We start from the raw sequence: 20,496 nt of genomic DNA on the forward strand, positions 1-20,496 counted from the left end.
TTAAACAAATTGGAAATTTGAAAATTTGGAACCTCTGGAAAACTGAAGTTTAGTATTGAACTACTGTGTTTTCTAAAAACACACAGGTAAATATACAACAAATTCATAACAAAAATAAGTGTTGTTTTTGCTATTGAAACGAATGAATAGCAAAACCAGAAGATAGATTTATTTACTTATTTTGGTTGAAATTTGTTTGAATATAAATATTTTATTAACAGTTGAGAAAAAATAAAAATGAAACGGTCTTGGATAAGAAAATGCTCCCTCTGCTTTATGGATGAGTTATTATTAAAAGAGTTATAAAGTAAAAACACAATAGAAAATAACTTCCATATCATGATATTAAAGTGTATATGATGTAGAAGGTCAGACTTATTTTACTGAAACTAATTCCTAGAACCAGTTTGCCAGTTGCTTCATCTGGCGAAAGAAATGGAGAGTAGGGCTGGGCATGGTGGCAAGAGCCTATATAGTCCCAACTACTCAGAAGCAAGGCAGGAAGATGACTTGAGCCTAGGAGTTTGAAGCTGTAGTGTACAATGATCACATTAGTGAATAGGTACTGAACTCTAGCCTGGGCACCATGGGGAGAAAAAGAAAAAAAAAAAAAGAAAGAAGAAATGAAAGGGAAGGAAGAGAAGGAGAAGAAGGGGGAAAGAATGGAGGAAGAAGGGAGGGAGAGAAGTAAGGAAGGAGGGATGAAGAAAGGAAGGAGGGAGGGATGAAGGGAGGAAAGAAAAAAAGGAGGGAAGGAGGGGAAGGGAGGGAGAAACAGAGGGAGGGAGGAAGGAAGAAAAGAAAGTGAAAGAAGAAAAAAAGAAAGAAAGTAGGAAAGAAAACAGAGAAAGAAAGGAAAGAAAGAAAAAGAAAGAAGGAAAGAAAGAAAGAAAAGAAAGAAAAGAAAGAAAAGAAAGAAAGAAAGAAAGAAAGAAAGAAAGAAAGAAAGAAAGAAAGAAAGAAAGAAAAAAGAGAAAGAGAAAGAGAGAGAGAGAGGGAGGGAGGGAGGGAGGAAGGAAGAAAGAAAGGAAGGAAGGAAGGAAGGAAGGGGAAAGAGAAAAAAGAGAGAGAGAAAGAGAAAGAAATAGGGTAGATATTGCTATTTTAGAATCGCTGGTTGTTTGGTTGGTTGTCTATTTCAACATTGCATTACTTGATACAGGAACTCAGAAAAAACGAATTTGAAAATATTAAATCTCTTGTAGGAATGCTTACATAAAGAAAGAATTCAAATTATTATTTTGAAAAGTGGATTAAGAAAGTATAGAGTGAATAGTTAAACTTTGGTCTGATTTGTTTAGCAGAGATTTGGACATCCATGTCCCTTCTGCTGAGACAGGCAATCTTCATTGTTCAGTTCTATAAGATATTAATTTCATTATTGTAATGCTCATATGTTCCTTTTAATATTTGCTCAAATTAAAATCTTTAAAATGGAGGTTTAAAAAGGCATATCCCCGTGAGACGAAGAGTGCTCTGGAGGGAATAAATCTAAGCCAGGGGTCTGCATTATGAAGTCTATTGACCTTGCAGTAATGTTTGTAAATGTTAATAATGAGCAGATAGAATGGGTGCCACATTGCTTTTGTGCTTGAAAATTTTAAAATTTACTCTATATTATCAGGTCAAGGTTTGCTGGGGTTTCATGTTCTACTTTTTATTTTTATTTTTATTTTTATTTTTATTTTGCTTTTTATAATGAAACATTCCTTTAAAAACACTGAAACAACAAATTTTTGTAACTAGAATAATAGACTGTTCCGAAAAAAATTCTATTCTCAGAAAAATAAATGTCAATCTCTACTAATTAGTTTTTTAAAAAATCTTCTTTACTGTGCAACTGAATATACTTTGAAAAGGCAATCGATGAAAAATAATAGCAGCTGGGATATCACCACTCATCTACAGGGGATGGTTTCTTTTATTTACACGGCACCACATATGGTATTGCACAGGCATCGCATGGCACATTTTTGCTGTTCAAACAAATCAAGTGTTTTTGGCCTTGGTGGTGACGGTGTGGGTACATAGGTTTTGATGGTGGTGCTAAAAACGATCATGGTGTGTTAAAGCAATAACCAAATCCAAAGGGCATTTAATTTAGGACAAGATAATGTGTAGTCCCTTTTTTTCTTTTCACCTCCATATGAGAGGCATTCTTAAGACAAACTTTTAGGTAGAATTTCATGTCATAATAACTAGAGGATGAGTCAGTTTTGGAGTCAAGCATTTGAGGCAAAGTAACATATGAAGCATTTTATTTCAGTTCCAAATTGTGAAGGTGAAAATATGCTATACTCAGTAATATATAGTTTATGGAATGTTTTGTTTTGTTTTAATATTTCCAATAACTTTCTAGAGTTTTATGGTTTTCTCTTTTTGTCAAAACTTTATGGCTCAAAAATTTACAACTAACCACTTTCATTTTCATTCTGTTTGAGAAAAGGCAATAATAATTTGTCTTATTTCATTTTGCGTTGCTATAACAGAATACCAAAGTCCGGGTAATTTATAAAGAAAAGAGTTTGATTAGCTCATAGTTCTGCAGGCTGAGAAGTTCAAGAAGCATGATGCCAGCATCTGCTTGGCTTCTGCTGAGGGCTTTTGTGCTGGTCACAACATGGTAGAAGGTCAAAAGGAAGAAGATGTGTGAAAAGGGACCAACCAGGAGGAACTTCCCTTTGCAACAACCCAATCTCACGGGCATTATTCCATTCTTACAAGAACTAATCCAGTCTCACAAGAGCGAGAACTCACTTCTGCAAGAAAGCCACCAAGCAATCCATGAGGGGTCCACTCTCATGACCCAAACGTTTCCCATCAGGCCCCATATTCCAATACTGCCACATTGCAGATAAAATTTCTACATGCATTTTAGTTGGGGAGAAACTATATCCAAAGGATATCAAAATCAGTATTTTACTTGTCATTTTTAAATTTTCTTTGCACCCATAATTCCTAACCAAGAATGCATATTAGAATAACTTTGAAGTTTTAAAAATATACCCTTGTCCTGCTTTCAATCCCAAAAGAATTTTTATTTAGTAGGTTGGAAATTGATATGGTTTGGCTCTGTGTCTCCATCCAAATCTCATCTTGAATTGTAATCCAAATTGTATTTCACATGTGTTGGGGGAGGGACATCATGGGAGGTGATTAGTTCATGGAGGTGGTTCCCTCATGCTGTTCTTGTGATAGTGAGTGAGTTCTCACAAGATATGATGGTTTTATAAGGGATTTTCCCTCTTCACTCAGCACTTCTCTTTCCTGCTGCCATGGGAAGAAGGATGTGTTTACTTTGCCTTCTGCCATGATTGTAAGTTTCCTGCGGCTTTCCCAGCCCTGCGGAACTATGAGGTAATTGTACCTATTTCCTTCATATATTATCCAGTCTCAGATATTTCTACATAGCAGTGTGAGAATAGATTAATACAGAAATATAGCTTTAACAAAGGTACAGGTGATTGAAAACATAATTATAGTTAAGAAGCACTATGTATTGATATTGAATTTACTGGAACCACATACTCATTTGATGATTTCTTAAAAAGAAGTAACTTCTGCATAAAAATACACACAAACACAAACACATGAAAATGCAAGCATATTTTCATGAAATTATGTCCTAAGATCTCCCTGCATCGATATACTAGACTATCTCATTATGACTCTCATACCTTACTAAGTACATTTTCTCCTTCATTCTTTTATGCTTTAATTTTTTATTTTTAATTATTGTGGGCACATTGCAGGTGTACATATTTGTGGCTGATATGGTTTGGCTATGTCCCCACCCAAATCTCATCTTGAATTGTAACTCCCACAATTCCTACATGTCATGGGAGGAATCCAGTAAGCGGTGATTGAATTAGGGGGGTGGGTCTTTCCTGAGCTATTCTTGCAATAGTGAATGAGTCTCATAAGGTCTGATGATTTTAAAAATGGGAGTTTCCCTGTACCAGTTCTCTTTTTTTGCCTGCCACCATCCACCATCCACATAAGGTGTGACTTTCTCTTCCTTTCCTTCCTCCATGATTGTGAGGCTTCTCCAGCCATGTGAAAGTGTAAGTTCATTAAACCTGTTTCTTTTGTAAATTGCCCAGTCTTGGGTATGTCTTTATCAGCAGCATGAAAATGGATTAATACAGCTGCATGCATGAGACATTTTTATACAAACCTGCAATGCATAATAATAAACTCATGGAAATGGGGTAGCCATCCCCTCAAGCATTTATCCTTGTGTTACAAACAATCCAATTATACTCTTTTAGTTATTTTAAAATGTACAATTAAATTATTATTGACTATAGTCACCCTGCTGTGCTATCAATAGTAGGTCATAACTCATTCTTTATAACTATTTATTTTGACTTATCAAGCATCCCCACCTCCCCCACACTCCCCAACTCTCCTTCTACCTTTCCTAACCTATGGTAACCATCCTTCTACTCTCTATCTTAATGAGTTCCATTAGTTTGATTTTTAGATCTCTCAAATAAGTGAAAACATTCAATGTTTTTCTTTCTGTGTCTGGCTTATTTCACTTAACAAGATGACCTCCTCCAGTTCCATCCATGCTGTTGCAAATGACAGGCTCTCTCATTCATTTTTATGACAGGATATATTCAATTCTGTAACTATCACAGTTTCTTTAACCATTTATCTGCTAATGAACACTTAGGTTGCTTCCAAATCTTGGCCATTGTTGTGACAAACATCGGAGTCTAGATATATCTTTGGTATACTGGTTCCCTTTCTTTTAGGCATATACCCAGCAGTAGGATTGCTGGATCACATGGTAGCTCTATTTTTAGGTTTTCAAGGAAACTCCAAAAGGTTCTCCATAGTGGTTGTACTATTTTACACCCCCACCAAGAGTGTACAAGAGTTCCCTTTTCACCACATCCTTGCTAACATTTGCTACTGACTGTCTTTTGTTTCTCTGCATTCTCTATTCTGTTCCACTGGTCTATGTGTCTATTTTTATGGCAGTATCATGGAGTTTTGGCTAGTATAGCTTTGAACTATAATTCAAAGTTTGGCAATATGATTCCCCTGGTTTTATTCTTTTTGCTCAGGATGCTAAAAACGGGGACTTTAAGTCCCTGGCTATTATTTTATTGGAGTTTCTGTCTCTCTTTAGATCTGATAATATTTGCTTTATATATCTGGGTTCTTCAATGTTGGTCACATATATGTTTATAATTGTTATATCTTCTTACTGAATTTACCCCTTTATCATTAAATAATGACCTTCTTCATTTTTTTATAGTTTTTGTATTGAAATCTATTTTGTCTGACATAAGTATAGCTACTCTTGCTCTTATTTGTTTGTTTCCAGTAATTTGGAATATCTTTTTCCATCTTTTATTTTCAGTGTACGTGTATTTTTATAAGCGAAGTGTGTTTCTTGTAGGCGACAGATTATTTGTTCTTGTTTTTTAATCCATTCAGCCCCTCTATGTCTTTTGATTGGAGTATTTAGTTCATTTATAATCAATGCTATTATTGACAAGCAAGGACTTCCTCTTGCCATTTTGCTAATTTTTTTCCAGTTGTTTCATTGTCTTCTCTTTTTTCTTTTCTGCCTGTATTTCTTTTAGTGAATATTGTTTTCTCTGGTGGTATGATTTAATTTTTTACTTTTTGTATATCCATTGTATGTTTTTCAATTTGAGGTTACCATGAAGCTTGCAAATACTATCTTATAATACATTATTTTAAACTGATGACAACTTAATACTACTTGTATAAATGAACAAATATGCCAGAAGAAACCTTATAAAAACTCTATACTGTAATTTAATCCCCTACTTTACAAACTGTTTTTCTTTCTCTTCATATCTTATTGTACTATGTCTGAAAAGTTGTTGTACTCATTTTTAATGGTTCATCGTTCAGTCTTTCTACTTAAGAGATGAGTATTTCATACACCCCAATTACAATGTCATAATATTCTATCCTTTTCTATGAGCTTACTATTATGTGTGAGTTTTGTATCTTCTTGCTTATTCAAGTCATTTTCTTCCAAATTCAAGAACTCCCTTTAGCATTTTTTTGTAGAAGAGGTCTGGTATGAATGAACTCTCTCAGCTTTTGTTTGCTTGGGAAAGCTTTTATTTTTCTTTCAGGCTTGAAGAATATATTTGCCATATATATCATACTAGCGTAAAAGTTTGTTTTTTTTTTTTTTTAATTTTATTTCTGGCTTCAGCACTTTAAATATGGTATGCCACTCTTTTTTGGCCTGTAATCTTTCCACTGAAAAGTCTGCTCCCAGACATACTGACATTCCATTATACGTTATTTATTTCCTTTCTCTTGCTGCTTTTAGGAGCTTTTCTTTATCCTTGACCTTTGGGAGTTTGGTTATTATATGCATCAACATAGTTTTCTTTGGCTGAAATCTGCTTAGTGTCCTATAACCTTCTTGCATTTGAAAGCTGATATTCTCTAGGTTTAGGAAGTTCTCTATTATTATCCCTTTGAATGAACTTTCTACCCTGGTCTCTTTCTCTGTCTCCTCTTTAAGGGCAGTAACTCTTAGATTTGCCCTTTTAGGCTATTTTCTATATCTTATAGACATGCTTGATTCTTTTTATTTTCTTACGTGTCCTCTGACTGTATTTCAAATAGTCTGTCTTCAAGCTCACTAATTCTTTCTTCTGCTTAATCAGTTCTGCTATTAAGAGATTGATGCATTTTCATTATGTCAATTGCACTTTTCAACTCCAGAATTTCTGCTTCTTTCTAATTATTTCAATCTCTTTGTTAAATTTATCTGATAGAATTCAGAATTTCTTCCTTGTGTTATCTTGAATTTCTTTGAGTTTCCTCAAAACAACTATTTGAAATTCTCTGTCCAAATGATCACATATCTCTTTTTCTCCAGGGCTGGTCCCTGGTGCCTTTTAGTTCATTTAGCAAGCTCATGTGTTTCTGAATCATCTTGATGCTTATGGATGGTCAGTGCTTCCGGGGATTGACGAGTCAGGTGTTTATTGTACTCTTTGCAATCTGGGCTTGTTTGTGCCTGTCCTTCTCGAGAAGGCTTTCAAGGTATTCAAAAGGACTTGGGCCCGAAGCCCAATAATGCTGTTTTGTTTTGTTTTATTTGCAGATTCACAGAGATACCACCTTGGTGACTTGAATAAGATCTGGGAACATTTTCTGGATTACCAGGGAGAGACACTTGTTCTCTTCCCTTAATTTCTCTCAAATAAATGGAATCTTTGTACTGAGCCACCTGCAACTGGGAGTGTGGCACTGAAAGTACCCCTGTGGTAAACACTACTGGAACTATGCTGGGTTTGACCTGAAGCCAGCACGACACTATGTCTCACCCAATGCCCTCTGTAATGACTACCTGGCTACCACCTGTGTTCATTCAAGGCCCTACAGCTCCACAATCGGTAGGTAGCAAAGCCAACCAGTTCCTTCCTTTCAGGTCCTTCCTTTCAGGTGGTGGGTTCTCCCAGGTCCCAGACAGGTCCACAGATGCTGTCCGGGAGGCAGGGATTAGAGTCAAAAATCTTAAAAATATACCTGATGTTCTATTCTTCTGCAGCTAAGCTGGCACTCAAAGCACAAGACAAAATTCTTTCCACTCTTCCCCCCCTTTCCTCAGTCAGAGGAGCCTCTCTGTGGCCACCATCACCACCAGCCCATAAGGTTCTCTGCCAGACCACCACTGATGTTCACTTAAAGACCAAGTACTCTTCAGTCAGCTATGGTGGATGCTGCCAGGACTGGGACACACCCTTCAGAAAAGTGGGCTCCCCTCTGGCCAAGAGCTGGTCCAGAAATGCTGTCCAAGAGCCTAGTCCTCGGCTCAGAGATCCCAAGACCGTGCTTGTTGCCCTAGCCCATTGTGGCTGAGCTGGTACCCAAGGTGCAAGACAAAGTCCTCTATTTTCTCCCTGATTTACTTAAACAGGAGGAGTCTTTTACCATTGTCACTAGAGCTGGGAGTGTGCTGGGTCACATCTGAAGCCAGTACATCTCAGAGCCCAAGGGCCATGGCATACTACTTGGGTATCACTACTGGTTATTCAAGGCACAAGGGCTCTTTAGTCAGCAGGTGGTAAGTCCTGCCGGGACTGGGTCTTTTCCTTCAGGGCAGAAGGCTCCCTTTTGGCCCAAGATGTGTCTAGAAGTGTCACCCAGGAGCTAGCATCTGGAATGGGGACCTCACAGCTCTACCCTGTGCCCTATCCTACAGTGGCTGAGCTGGTATCCAAGATGCAAGATACAGTCCTTCTTACTGTTTAATCTCTTCTCAAGCAAAAGGAAGGAGTCATTTTTGTTGCTGTGAGTCACACTGCCTGGGGTTGGGGGAGTGGTGGCACAGGCACTACTCCCTTAACCACCCAGGCTGGTGTCTAGGTCATGTGCCACCGTAGTCCATCCTAGTCCCAGCCCAGCAGTAGGAATTGCCTAGGAATTGCAGTCCTTGTGTCCTAGACTGCCTTTCAAGTTTACCTAGGACCCCAGAGCACTTTGGCCCATGTTGTTGAGGCTTGCTGAGACACCCAAGTTTTGACTGCTGGGATGGGCGATTTCCTTCTGGCTATGCATGGTCCAAATACTCTCCCTGTGCACAGGTGCTGACTGAGCCCAGCACAGCTTTTCTCTCTACGGTGGGAGGGCAGCACTGAGTTAAATGAAAAAGTCCCTTAGTCACTGTGCTTTCCCTTCCCCAAGTGCACACCCTGCACAGCAGGCCCTCTATTAGGAAATGGGAAAGAGGTGGCTTCAGCAATTCAAGAATGTCCCCTACCCTCTTCAATGCCTGTTTCAGCAATACGAAGTTAAAACCAGTATTATGAATGTTCACCTGATTTTTTTTGTTCTTGTGATCGTGCTTTTCTGTGTACATGCAGTTGTTAAAATTTGGTGTTCCTGCAAAAAAGATAAAAGGTGTAGGCTTCTATTCCACCATCTTGCTCCACCCCGTCATCCTTGTATTCTACTCCAGAATATTTATTATCCCTCCCGTCTCAGTCCCTAGTCTCCTTTCTGTTTGAAGACAGATGAATCTTGGCTACATCACATGGAGGTGCAACATTAGGCCAGAGTTTATAGAAGTAGTGGAAAGTAACACAAATTTGAAAGCCTCAAATTTTACAGTATAGAGAAGGCTATTTCAAACTGCTATTTGTTGATTAAATCTTACATTGCCTGGGAAAAGGCAGGTAGCAGTTCTCACTGGCAAACAAGAGAAAATGGAAAAAAATGAATAGCATTTATACTCTAATTATAATGGTGTCTTGCATAAAGTACTTAGAATAAGTTAGAATTTTAGTTAATAGATCCTGAGTGAATAAATCAATAAATAAGTGTACAGCTGAAGAACCGACTGCATGAAGGAAGCAAAAAGAAGAGCACTTTGTCCATTTTTCTTTAACTTCTTTGGCCAGATTTCCTTATCTGCCAAGTGAAACCATAATAAGGGTTTTAAATTCTATTTCAACTCAAAAATAATATTCCTGCATTGTTCATATTACTCAGTGAATAGAAGGATGCAGAAATAATTCCTAGTGCAAGGCAGGTACCCAAACTGTAGATTATATCAAAAGAAAATGAAATCAGCACCTCATGGAAGATCTGTGCTCCCACATGCATTGCAGCATGATTCATAATAGCCAAGATATGGAAACAATCTAAGTGTCAATCAATGGATGAATGAATTAAGAAATTATGATATATATACACAATAGAATATTATACCATTTGCAAAAGCATGGATAAATTTGGAGGACATTATGCTAAGTGAAGTAAGCCAGACACAGAAAGAAATAGAGAAATAGAGCATGACCTCACTTATATGTAGAAACAAAAAAAAAAAAAAAGCCAAGTATATGGAAACAGAGAGTAGAACAGTTGATTACCAGGAGTGGGAAGAAGGTGAAAATGGGGAGAAGTAGGTCAAAAGGTTCAAAGTTATATAGATGAATAACTCTAGAGGTCTCATGTAAAACATGAAAATAATAGTTAATAATATTGTATTGCATACTGAAAAAAATGCTAAAAGAATAGATTTTAGGTTCACTTGCCACCAGAAAAGGCAACTATGGGAGATGATTGACAAGTTAATTGCTGCAACTATGTTTATGTATATCAAAACAGCATATTGTACACCTTACATATATACTTTTTTTGCTTTCACTATATTTATATACATCAAAACAGCATGTTGCATGCCTTAGATATATACTTTTTTTTTTTAAGAGCCCCCATGGCAAGAGAGCGAGAGAAGAAGAATGGTGCTATTTGGCAATGCATTATCGTGTTACCGTTAAAGTCTGGCAGGTTAAGTATTATAAAGATTAGGGTACTATATAAAAATATTGCCTCGACACAAAAATAAACAAAATTTTTATTACTTCAGCCTCTGAAATAATGAAGCACATTTGTGAGTATTCATATGTAAAATGCTGTCCAAAATAAATTTTTCACAGAAATAAGTAAAATATAGACGAAAGAATATAGAATGCTGTCATTTATGCAATATATTGTATTTCCAGAAGGATACAGAAGAAACCGGCAATGGTGATTGCCTTTAAGGATGGACAATGGATGGCCAGGAGAAATGTTGGATGAGAACTTGCTTCACACTGAATTGTCATAATTTTTTAGTTTTGTATCATGTGCATATACTGCCTATTTATAAAATATTAAACCTTTTTAAAGGGATACAAAACATAATACTCATGAATATATTTTAAAAGACTAAAAATGTATGCACCAGTGGAATTAATATTTTAAATGCTATGATACTGTTTATTAACATCTATCTATAGCAGAGCAAGAATACTGGCTGAAATAAATCGATAGATACGGCATGTGTATTATCTCACCTATTTTGCTGCTATTTCCGTCACTGTTTTTAACATGTAACTGATCTGGTGGTAGGATAAATGAAAGATTTTTAACTAGAGGGCACTCAGTGAGGTTTCTCTGCTCTATCCAATTTCATATACACAACAGTTTTATTTAAAAATCATAGTCTTTTATACTTTACAGACAATATTGACACAGCAAGCAGTCAATTGCACACATGGTTTCTTGGGAGGCTATAAGTACTTTTTCAAGAATCATAAGACTACATAAGAACACCATTGAACCATAATATTCTATTTTTCCTTTGTCTCTGAAGTGGTGGTAACTCTATTCAATTAATGTAATTAATCCCACTTGGAATGTGATGTTTAGTTATTATGAAATGCCTAAGTGCTGACTGAAATGAAAGACAATCCAGTTGAGGTGATACAAAGAAAATCAATGTGAAAAACAAACATTTCTAAACTTTGTTTATTTGTAGATTAAAATGTAATGCATTACAATTTTAACAATCACTTAAAAATGATGTATATTTGCATAAAACAGAAGCAAAACAGAAATAGATTAATTAAAATGCCATCTTGCTTCAAGTTTTCCAATTAGTACTTTAAGTACTTATATGCATTGCAAGTATATTGTATAAATATACTATGAATAATCTTGAAACCACAATAAATATCAAGTAGATTTTTAGGCACATGGCATGAGAAAAATGCAGAGTCTGCATAATTCTTGAGAGTGCTGAGTAACTCACTCTAGTTCATTTTCACACATATATTTTACACAAAATATACAGCCATCACTCACATGATTCTCAGTCACCTCTGAATCTCATCTTTCATCCCAGCATTAGTGCCTTCTTATGCTTTGATGCTATTGCTCTATACAGCTATTACATAAGAAAATATTTTGCAGTTTTCTTCAACTAATTGCCTAAGAAGGTATCAATGCTACCAAAATCAATACAGCCTATCTACATAATATATTCATGGAAATGTGCTGAGAGGCACCCACTTACAGAACTGCTCATTATGATACTGGAAGTTACCCTGAAGGCAAACTTATAAATTTTAAGGTATACCATTTTTAATTGCCAACACTACTAAACCCAGAAATTATTAGAAACTGAGGTAACACCATTTTTTTAAGAGATAGAAATACTTGAAAATACACCAAAGGTACTTAAAAAAAATCCTGGCATACATGTGCCTCAGCCATCCTAAGATTTGTCTGCAAACCTTTCTGTACAAATGTAAACCAAAGAATCCAAAAGAATGCTCAAGTTGAACTGACATATACTGTTAGGATTAAAGATCACAGCCATGGAACACCTGAGATCGCCCTCTGATAAGGGAAGCCTAATGCTTCTCTTAGTAGGGCCAATGTTCATTGGTAAAAATGAACCAAATAAAACCCACTGACTTTTCCCCCAGCTACAAATCAGATTCTGGCATATCTGGCATAATATCTGCCATCAAGTACCCTATTCCGTACCGTCCATTGGGAGCAGTATCCAGAGTTGGGGATCCACTCTGTTTTCGATAAATATTTTTACCAAAATTTGGAGATGGCATCTCGCTTGATATTTTTCCGTGAATGAGGCTTGTATCATCGCCCTCTAAGTTTACAGGCTCTTTCAGGACCCTTCCTCTCTTATAGGTCACAGATGCTAAATTACCAGAACTATCATCTATAAGGTTGAAGCGACGAACAACGAAGACTACAGGGACCGGGAGTATTGCAAAGACAACCAGAGAGACACAGACGACCAGTCCCCAAGTTGGATAGCTCAGAAATTCTTCAGATGCCTGTTAAAGAAGAAAATAATAATTATTAGTAATCTATCTTTCTTTGCACATACATGAAATATCGTACTTGCTTCCGGCTTATGAGGAAAGAATCTGGGCTGGCTTGGTGACTTGTATTGACCAATAGAAAGCGGTGGAAATGACGCTAAGCAAATTCCAAGACTAAGCCTTAAAGACCTTCCAATTTCTGCTTCTGTTTCTTACAATGTTGCCCTGAATCCATAATGCTTGGAAACGTTATAAATGAAAAACCACCTAAAAAGAGAGCCCAGCTCTCCTCCAAGTTGAATGCAACTGCTTGAGTTAGCCCAGGCAAGAAAAGAAGAACAACGGCTTAGCTCAGCCACGGAACTGTAAGAAATAATACATCAATGTTGCTTTTAGCCATTAAATTTCAGAGTAGTTTGTTACTAAGCAATAGATACCTCTTAAACGTGTCATATATCTTTCTCAAATCTGAAAACCAAACTTTTGAAGCACATCTGGCCCCAAGGGTTTTGGTGAGAGAACAGATTTGTTTATGCCTCAGTCTAGAATTATTAACCACAGGATAGTTAAAGGTCACAGGTATCTCGGAAAATAAGCACTTTGATTTTATGGCAGCTGAGATACACCTAATGATTACATTATTATTCAGCTTGAGAATAGAAATTGAAATAGTTATTGCTAATATAAATGTTATAACAGAACTTTACTTTAAAATTTACTAAATTGTGTACTTTGCTAATACATATTTTTCATCATTACATAAAATCTGGGATACAATTCTTATTGATTGATTGATTGATTGATTGATAGAGCCTTGCTTTGTCACACAGGCTGGAGTGCAGTAGTAATCATAGCTCACTGTAACCTTCCACTCCTGAGCTCAAGCTATCCTTCAGCCTCAGCCTACCGAGTAACTAGGACTATAGGCGAGTGCTACCATGCCCAGATAATTTTTTTTCATTTTTTGTAGAGACAGGGATTCTCTATGTTGCACAGGCTGCTCTCAAGCTGCCAGCCTCAAGTGATCCTTTTGCCTTGGCCTCCCAAAGTGTTGGAATTATAGGTATGAGCCACTGCACCTGGCCTGGGATACAACTTAATAAATTCATGTATTAAAGCATTTCTGGTTTGATTAATATGTTTCCTAGAGTCAAAGGCCCAATAATTATTGGTTCATCAATGTTAAGATGGATATATCTGCTTTAATAAGGACAAGGTCAGTGTTTCATATGTGTTAAAAACATCCACAATGTATTTTAAAAATCATATATGCTTGGGGCAGGGCACAAACGTAAATCTCATATCCTTGCATAAAAGCTATGCCATTCATTAACAGCAAAAAAATGCTGTGACAGAGACAAAATGCTCTAAAAAAGCTTTTTATGTACCTTTTAAAAATGTAATTCCCTTATTTTGTATTTACCTTATCTTCAATCCATGCATTATAGCCAGGAGGACTTAATCCCATATTCACAACACTAGCTATTAGCAATGATAATAGCATTAGAGGAGAAATGTATTTCCACATATAGTAGTAATATCTGCTGGGAGCAAAGCCCAGCATATCTTTTAGGTCTTCCATAAACCTGAATAAAAAGAAAGTATTTAATTATTCCTTAATTTAATATTGCTAAACCTTAAAAATGTGCATTGTATTAATGGTCTGACAAAGATTTAGCCATGGATACCCTATGACATTTTATATTGTATCAAAGTTCCTCTTGGAAGATGACTATAAAGTAAAATGAAAACAGTTAAGTACTATAATTTTTATTTAGGGAAAACTCTCTTAAGCCAATTATTGAATTCTTCTACTGATAACTTTCTATTCTATAAACAAAATATTTTCAGTGCATTAAAAATTTATTGTCTCTTTTTTAGTAATACAAGTAATAATTACTAAAAGAAATTATTTAGAAATTATTTATTTTAGTAATTATTACTTAATTATTATTAAGAAATATTAAGTAATTATACATTAAGGAATTATTACTATGCTATTAATACTATGCTATTAAGGAATTATTACTTTTAGTAATAATTACTTTTTAGTAAATAATTTTACTAACTATTGCTTTTACTAATTTTTCTATTACTTTTAGTAAAAATTAGTAAAAGTAATAATTCCTTAATATCACAGCATTAAAAGCATAATAATTCCTTAATATCATCAAATATACCTAATCAATGTTGTATTTTCTGAACTCTTCTTTTTACATTCTGAATTTTTAAAAAGGTCTACATATAGTAACTAATTGTTATGAATTGTCATATCTCTTGAGTCCATTCTTTCTTTCTTTTTTTTTGAGACAGAGTCTCACCTGTTGCCCAGGCTGGAGTACAGTGGCACAATCTCGACTCACTGCAACCTTGTCTTCCCAGGTTCAAGCGATTCTCCTGCCTCAGCCTCCCGAGTAGCTGAGATTACAGGCGACTGCCACCATGCCCGGCTAATTTTTGTATTTTTAGTAGAGATGGTGTTTCACCATGTTGGTCAGGCTGGTCTCGAACTCCTGACCTCAAGTGATCTGCCCACCTTGGCCTCCCAAAGTGTTGGGATTACAGGTGTGAGCCACCGTGCCCGACCCAGTCTTAATCTCTATGTTTCTCCTCCCTTTTTCATTTCTTCCAAGTTGCTCCAGAATCTTAAAGGACATCTTCAGTGTAAGAATTCTATACCTGCCCTTTAGAAAAAATACGAACTTTGAAGAGCAAGAGACCTCATTTCAGATCACAGTTCTGTGTTCTTTTGATGTGTATCTTAATCTAAGTTTCATTTTTGGTGTTTTCCAAAAAGATAATATAATACCCACCTTTGAGGGTTATTACTAGAACCATAAACAATGGATGCTTAGCATACTACCTCACATATAGTACAAAATCGACAGATGTATCTATTAGTAGTAGTATTTTTTCTTCTGTTGTTATAAATAGTGTTATTCAGGAACACCAGCATTAAAAAGAGAGATTCCTTAGCAAGTTTATCATGAATAATTAACCATCTAAATGGAAATCTAAACTACAAATGTATTTACAGATCAATCCAATAACAACATCAAATTCCATCATGGTACAGGTTATGAGTTTTGAGTAGCCTAGTAAAGCTTAGAGAAAACTGGCCTTGAAATGAAGGTCAAGGTTACAGTACTGGCTCTACAGCTAACATATTGTATCCTCCTGTAAAAGAAGGGGCAGTTTCCCATCTGTAAGATATGGTTCATGTTAGTTAACACGGACTATTTTTTTATTACAGATTTTATTTTTTAAGAGCAATTTTAGGTTCACAGCAAAATTGAACTGAAAGTGGAGAGATTTCCCATATAGCTCCTACCAATATACACGCATAACCTCCTCCATTATCAGTATCTCCCACGAGAGTGGAATATTGGTTACAACTGATGAACCTACATAAGTTAACACATCATTATTACCTAGAGCCCACAGTTTACATTAGAATTCACTGTTTGTGTCATAAATTCTCTGGGTTTGGACAAATGTATAATGACATGTGTCCACCATTACAGTGTCATACAGAGTAGTCCCACTGCCCTAAACATTCTGTGCTCTGCCTATACTTCCCTGGATCTGGCCCAACCCCTGTCAATTGCTGATGTTTTTACTGTCTCCATAGTTTTACCTTTTCCATATTATAATATAGGGGAATCTTACAATATGTAACCTTTTCATATGTGACTTGTTTCACTAAGTAATATGCATTAAAATTCCCTCTGTGTCTTTTCATGGATTCAATAATATTTCACTGCCTGTATGTATCACAGTTTATTTATCTATTTACCTACTAAAGCATATCTTGGTTGCCTCCAAGTTTGGGCAATTATGAATACAGTTGCTATAAACACCCACGTGCAGAATTTTAAGTGGGCATAAGTTTTCAACTCCTTTGGGTAAATACCAAGTAGCATGATTGCTGAATTATATGGTACGAGCTATTACTACTATTATTATACAGTACATGATTATTAAATGTAAGTTCTCCTAACCTTCCTGGCCTGGAGCTTTTGGCAACCATAAAGCTTTGTTACAAAGCTTTGTTACAAAGCTCATTCAATACCAACAATATTCTTTATGTTGCTTAAAAGGACTCTGGTCTTCACTTAAGGTGCATGCATTGCTACTTTACCTAGGGCTGTAATGAGCTTGGCGATCTTATTATCTCTCAGTTCATATATGTGATTAGAGACAGTGACTATAAAAAGTATTGGACAAATCCTCCAAAGGTCTTTTTCCCTTGAGATTACTCTGATGCTTCACATCAGTTAAAATACACATAGTTTTCGTATCAGTGTACCTGATTGATGTGAAAAGTATATGTATTTGATATGAATTTATGAATAGTGAATTTATTCATTGTTTATGCACATAGCGAATTTAAGTAATGACTCCTTATAAATATAACGTTTGTGTGCAGCAAATGACATACACGTCTCACCTGGGAAAATATCATTTCCCAATATTGTCCTGCTATATAAGTCATTATGACACATGCACTCCTCTTATAAATCAGTTTAGCAAAATAATTAGGAGATAAGCTTTAGAGTTAAACAGAAATGGACATGAGTCCCAGGTCTGTCGCTGTCCAGGTGGGTGACAGGCAAGTCACAGGGTATCTCTCTAAGCTTGATTTTCCTTATCTGTGAAATGTAGATAACAACTACATCTGTGGAATGTAGATTAACAACTCAAAGAACCTAAGGTTCTTGGAACACTGCCAATACTTACTAGATCCTGAAAGTTACTTTTTGATAACCAGGACTAAATCAAAGCTCTAAAATTCTACACACTATTACATCCTATATAATTCTATTTGCCCAATAGGTAAATGTACTTTACCAAAACTGTTGAATCAATAAGAGCCTGCAAAAGATTTGATTTTTTAAAAGAATTGTTTCTTCTATTCATTTCTTTCCTCTTCTTAATGAAATGAATGTTGATAATTGATGTTTTCAAAAGAGAGATAAAAGTGAATACATAAAAGCAAATATACTTACTTATCTATGCCATAAACAAAGCATACAGCAATATTCTCCAAAATGACTACAATTAGCAGAGGCAGTGTAGCAGAATAATCATCAAACATTGTAACAAAGTAATTTCCAGAGCGTTGCACAAATATCAGGCCAATACAAAATGCCAGAAGACAACAGATAACTAGACAAAAGAAACAAATGAAAAAATGAGACTCTATGCAGAGCCAAGTCCTTTAAACTTTATTATAAATTATTATATTCAAACTTTTAAAACTTTTATAACATGTCCATCATATAAACAGGCAATACCTTTCCTGATACATGGTATATAACCTACTAGGAATTAGGTTACCTGGGTATAGTCCCAACATTCATACAAATTTATTCTAAGACAGTAATTCATCTCCCTGAATTCATTTACCAAGGTAAATTTACCAAGGTAAATAGGGCTGTAATGAGCTTGGTGATCTTATTACCTCTCAGTCCATATATGTGATTAGAGACAGTGACTATAAAAAGTATTGGACAAATCCTCCAAAGGTCTTTTTCCCTTGAGATTACTCTGATGCTTCACATCAGTTAAAATACATATACTTTTCATATCAGTGTACTTGATTGATGTGAAAAGTATATGTATTTGATATGAATTTATGAATAGTGAATTTATTCATTGTTTATGCATATAGTGAATTTAAGTAATGACTCCATATAAATATAACGTTTGTATGCAGCAAGTTATTCATTTACCAAGTACAATAATAAGTGAGACAAAATTTACAGAAAATTTTGAAAGTATAAATTTCCATACTCTATTCCTATAATTAATAGCAAAGTGACTTCAGGCAGCAAATATTCATAGGTCATTTCTTCCTTTTATAATGTTCTGTAGTGTTGAAATATAGATGAAATTTTTGAATTAATAATGAGACTAATATGGCTTATAATATTATGAAGTATACATATTATATCATTGATTGAAATATGGTTACTTTTCAAGCATAACTGAAAAAGTCTGACCACACCTAAAACCTCAACAACAATCCACATTTATATCTTTATCTTGCCTGAACAGGTTAGTTTGGAAACAAATTATAATGGAGTTATGCAATCTGATCATCCAAATAACATCTAAGAAAAATAATCTAAAAAGAGTTTCCCCAGTAATAGCTAAGAAACAGATGCATAAATTTCTGACCAGCTACTACTTAGAGAAGATTTGAAATTCATATAATATTCCCATGTTTTTGTTAGACTCTTTGTTTTTTTGTGCTCATTAGCAGAGAAGCCTCCAAAGGTAAAAGATGACTGCATTCCATTCCTCAACCACATTTCGGCAGAGGTGAGTAAACTTGAAAGAAGTAGAGTAGTAATGGCAGCTAAGGAAAAAAGACATCCATGGATTCAATCATATGAATGTTCCCTAACAATTTCAGCAAGTATGTGTTACACGAAGAAATTACCTCCATCTCTTAAGTACTATACTGGTGCTGTGAGTTACATCTTACAGAAATGAATATCATATGTAAACATATAATGTAGAATAAGAAAAGTAACATTTACTTGGATTCTACTGCATATTAAATTTAAATGCTTATCACAGTATAAAATAATATTGCATTATCTCATTTAATTTTTATAACATCCCAATTGAACAATGTATTGCTTTCTTTACAGATTAGAGAAATGGTCCTGAAGAATGTTAAGTAATATGCTTAAAGTCTAAGCTGGAAGTAGCAGAGTCTGGATTTGCACTCAAATCTGTCTTTCTCAACAGCCTGTGTCACTTTCACTATCTCCTAATTACACCACAGTATGAGGCAAATATAAAAAAAGCACATTATAAGTGGTACAGACAGTAAGAGTTTTGCTGGAGATGTGAGGGAAAAGATAATGAGTAATTCATTTGCCTAAATCTTACTGCATAAAAGAGAAGAAAACACACCTACCAAAGAAAATGAGGTAATATTTCATTGAGGTCAAATATGACTACTATTTGAAGTATCAGTATGATCCCAAAACACAAGAAGTGGGAAAGAGGGTACATTCCCTTTTGCTCTTTCCAAATAAGTCTTCTAGAAGGAGTTAGAAAATACTACTTTATGTGATTTTCCCTTTACATTGTTACTTTTTCCTTAACCTGTAAGCCCTTTACTACAGGAGAGGACAGTTTGGATATGGTGAGCAAGGATAAGAATACAAAAATGACTTTAGCTTGCATTTCAGGCAGGATATGGATTTTCATATTAAGAAGTAGAAATCACTTTCTTGAATAATATAAAGCAGTTCCTCATTTCTGTTCAGCTGAATTGTGGATATATAGCTATCAACATTAACAAACTGCTGAAATTAAATTGTTTTATACACACACATACATGCACATGCACAAACACATACAGACATACTTATCAGAGCAGCAAGTGATAAAGGTATATATTTGAGAGTTATTTACACATAAATTCTTAGTTAATTTTTATGGCTAAGAAATAGCCTTTGGGAGATGCACACCATTGCCCAGCATTCAAGGTTATCCATAAAATTTTTATCCAATCTTATTTTACATCACTTACTAGTACTGTTTCTGTACTCTCGTATGGTTAGCTTTCTTACTGTTGCCTTTATCTCCATTTATGTATGTTTACTAAAGTTATCCTCTGACCCTTGAGAAGACCCTTCCTCTTTCCAATTCAACTTCCATCTCTTTCTCTGACAGCTCCATCATATATTTAGATGACTTAGAATCTTTTGAATTCTAACATGTAAAATCCATTATGCTCTCTATCAGTATTTTACATGCTATAAGTCTTATCTATGCAATCTGATTTTAATTTTAGTGTTATTATTTTTGGAGATTTTTAAATATATATTTGTAT

The 20,496-nt window shown here is 35.3% G+C and overlaps 1 protein-coding gene across 5 annotated transcripts in view; it reads right to left on the reverse strand.

Annotated features, from left to right (window-relative positions):
• SLC6A15 (solute carrier family 6 member 15) overlaps nt 1–20,496 on the reverse strand; it is a 69,796-nt gene that overhangs the window by 6,471 nt on the left and 42,829 nt on the right. Inside the window, exons 10-13 of one of the 5 annotated variants that reach the window (XM_031650647.1) lie at nt 17,648–17,807; nt 14,062–14,224; nt 12,521–12,650; nt 8,837–8,901 (exon numbers count right to left, since the gene is read on the reverse strand). In XM_031650647.1, the coding sequence (XP_031506507.1) occupies nt 8,837–8,901; nt 12,521–12,650; nt 14,062–14,224; nt 17,648–17,807 (518 nt within the window). Of the gene's footprint in view, nt 1–8,836; nt 8,902–11,295; nt 12,651–14,061; nt 14,225–17,647; nt 17,808–20,496 lie in introns of those variants that run through there. The other 4 variants (XM_031650645.1, XM_031650648.1, XM_031650646.1 and 1 more) reach the window with 4 other exon arrangements.

This window comes from Papio anubis, chromosome 9 (genome assembly GCF_008728515.1).
Source record: "Papio anubis isolate 15944 chromosome 9, Panubis1.0, whole genome shotgun sequence".
NCBI classification, from domain to species: domain Eukaryota; kingdom Metazoa; phylum Chordata; class Mammalia; order Primates; family Cercopithecidae; genus Papio; species Papio anubis.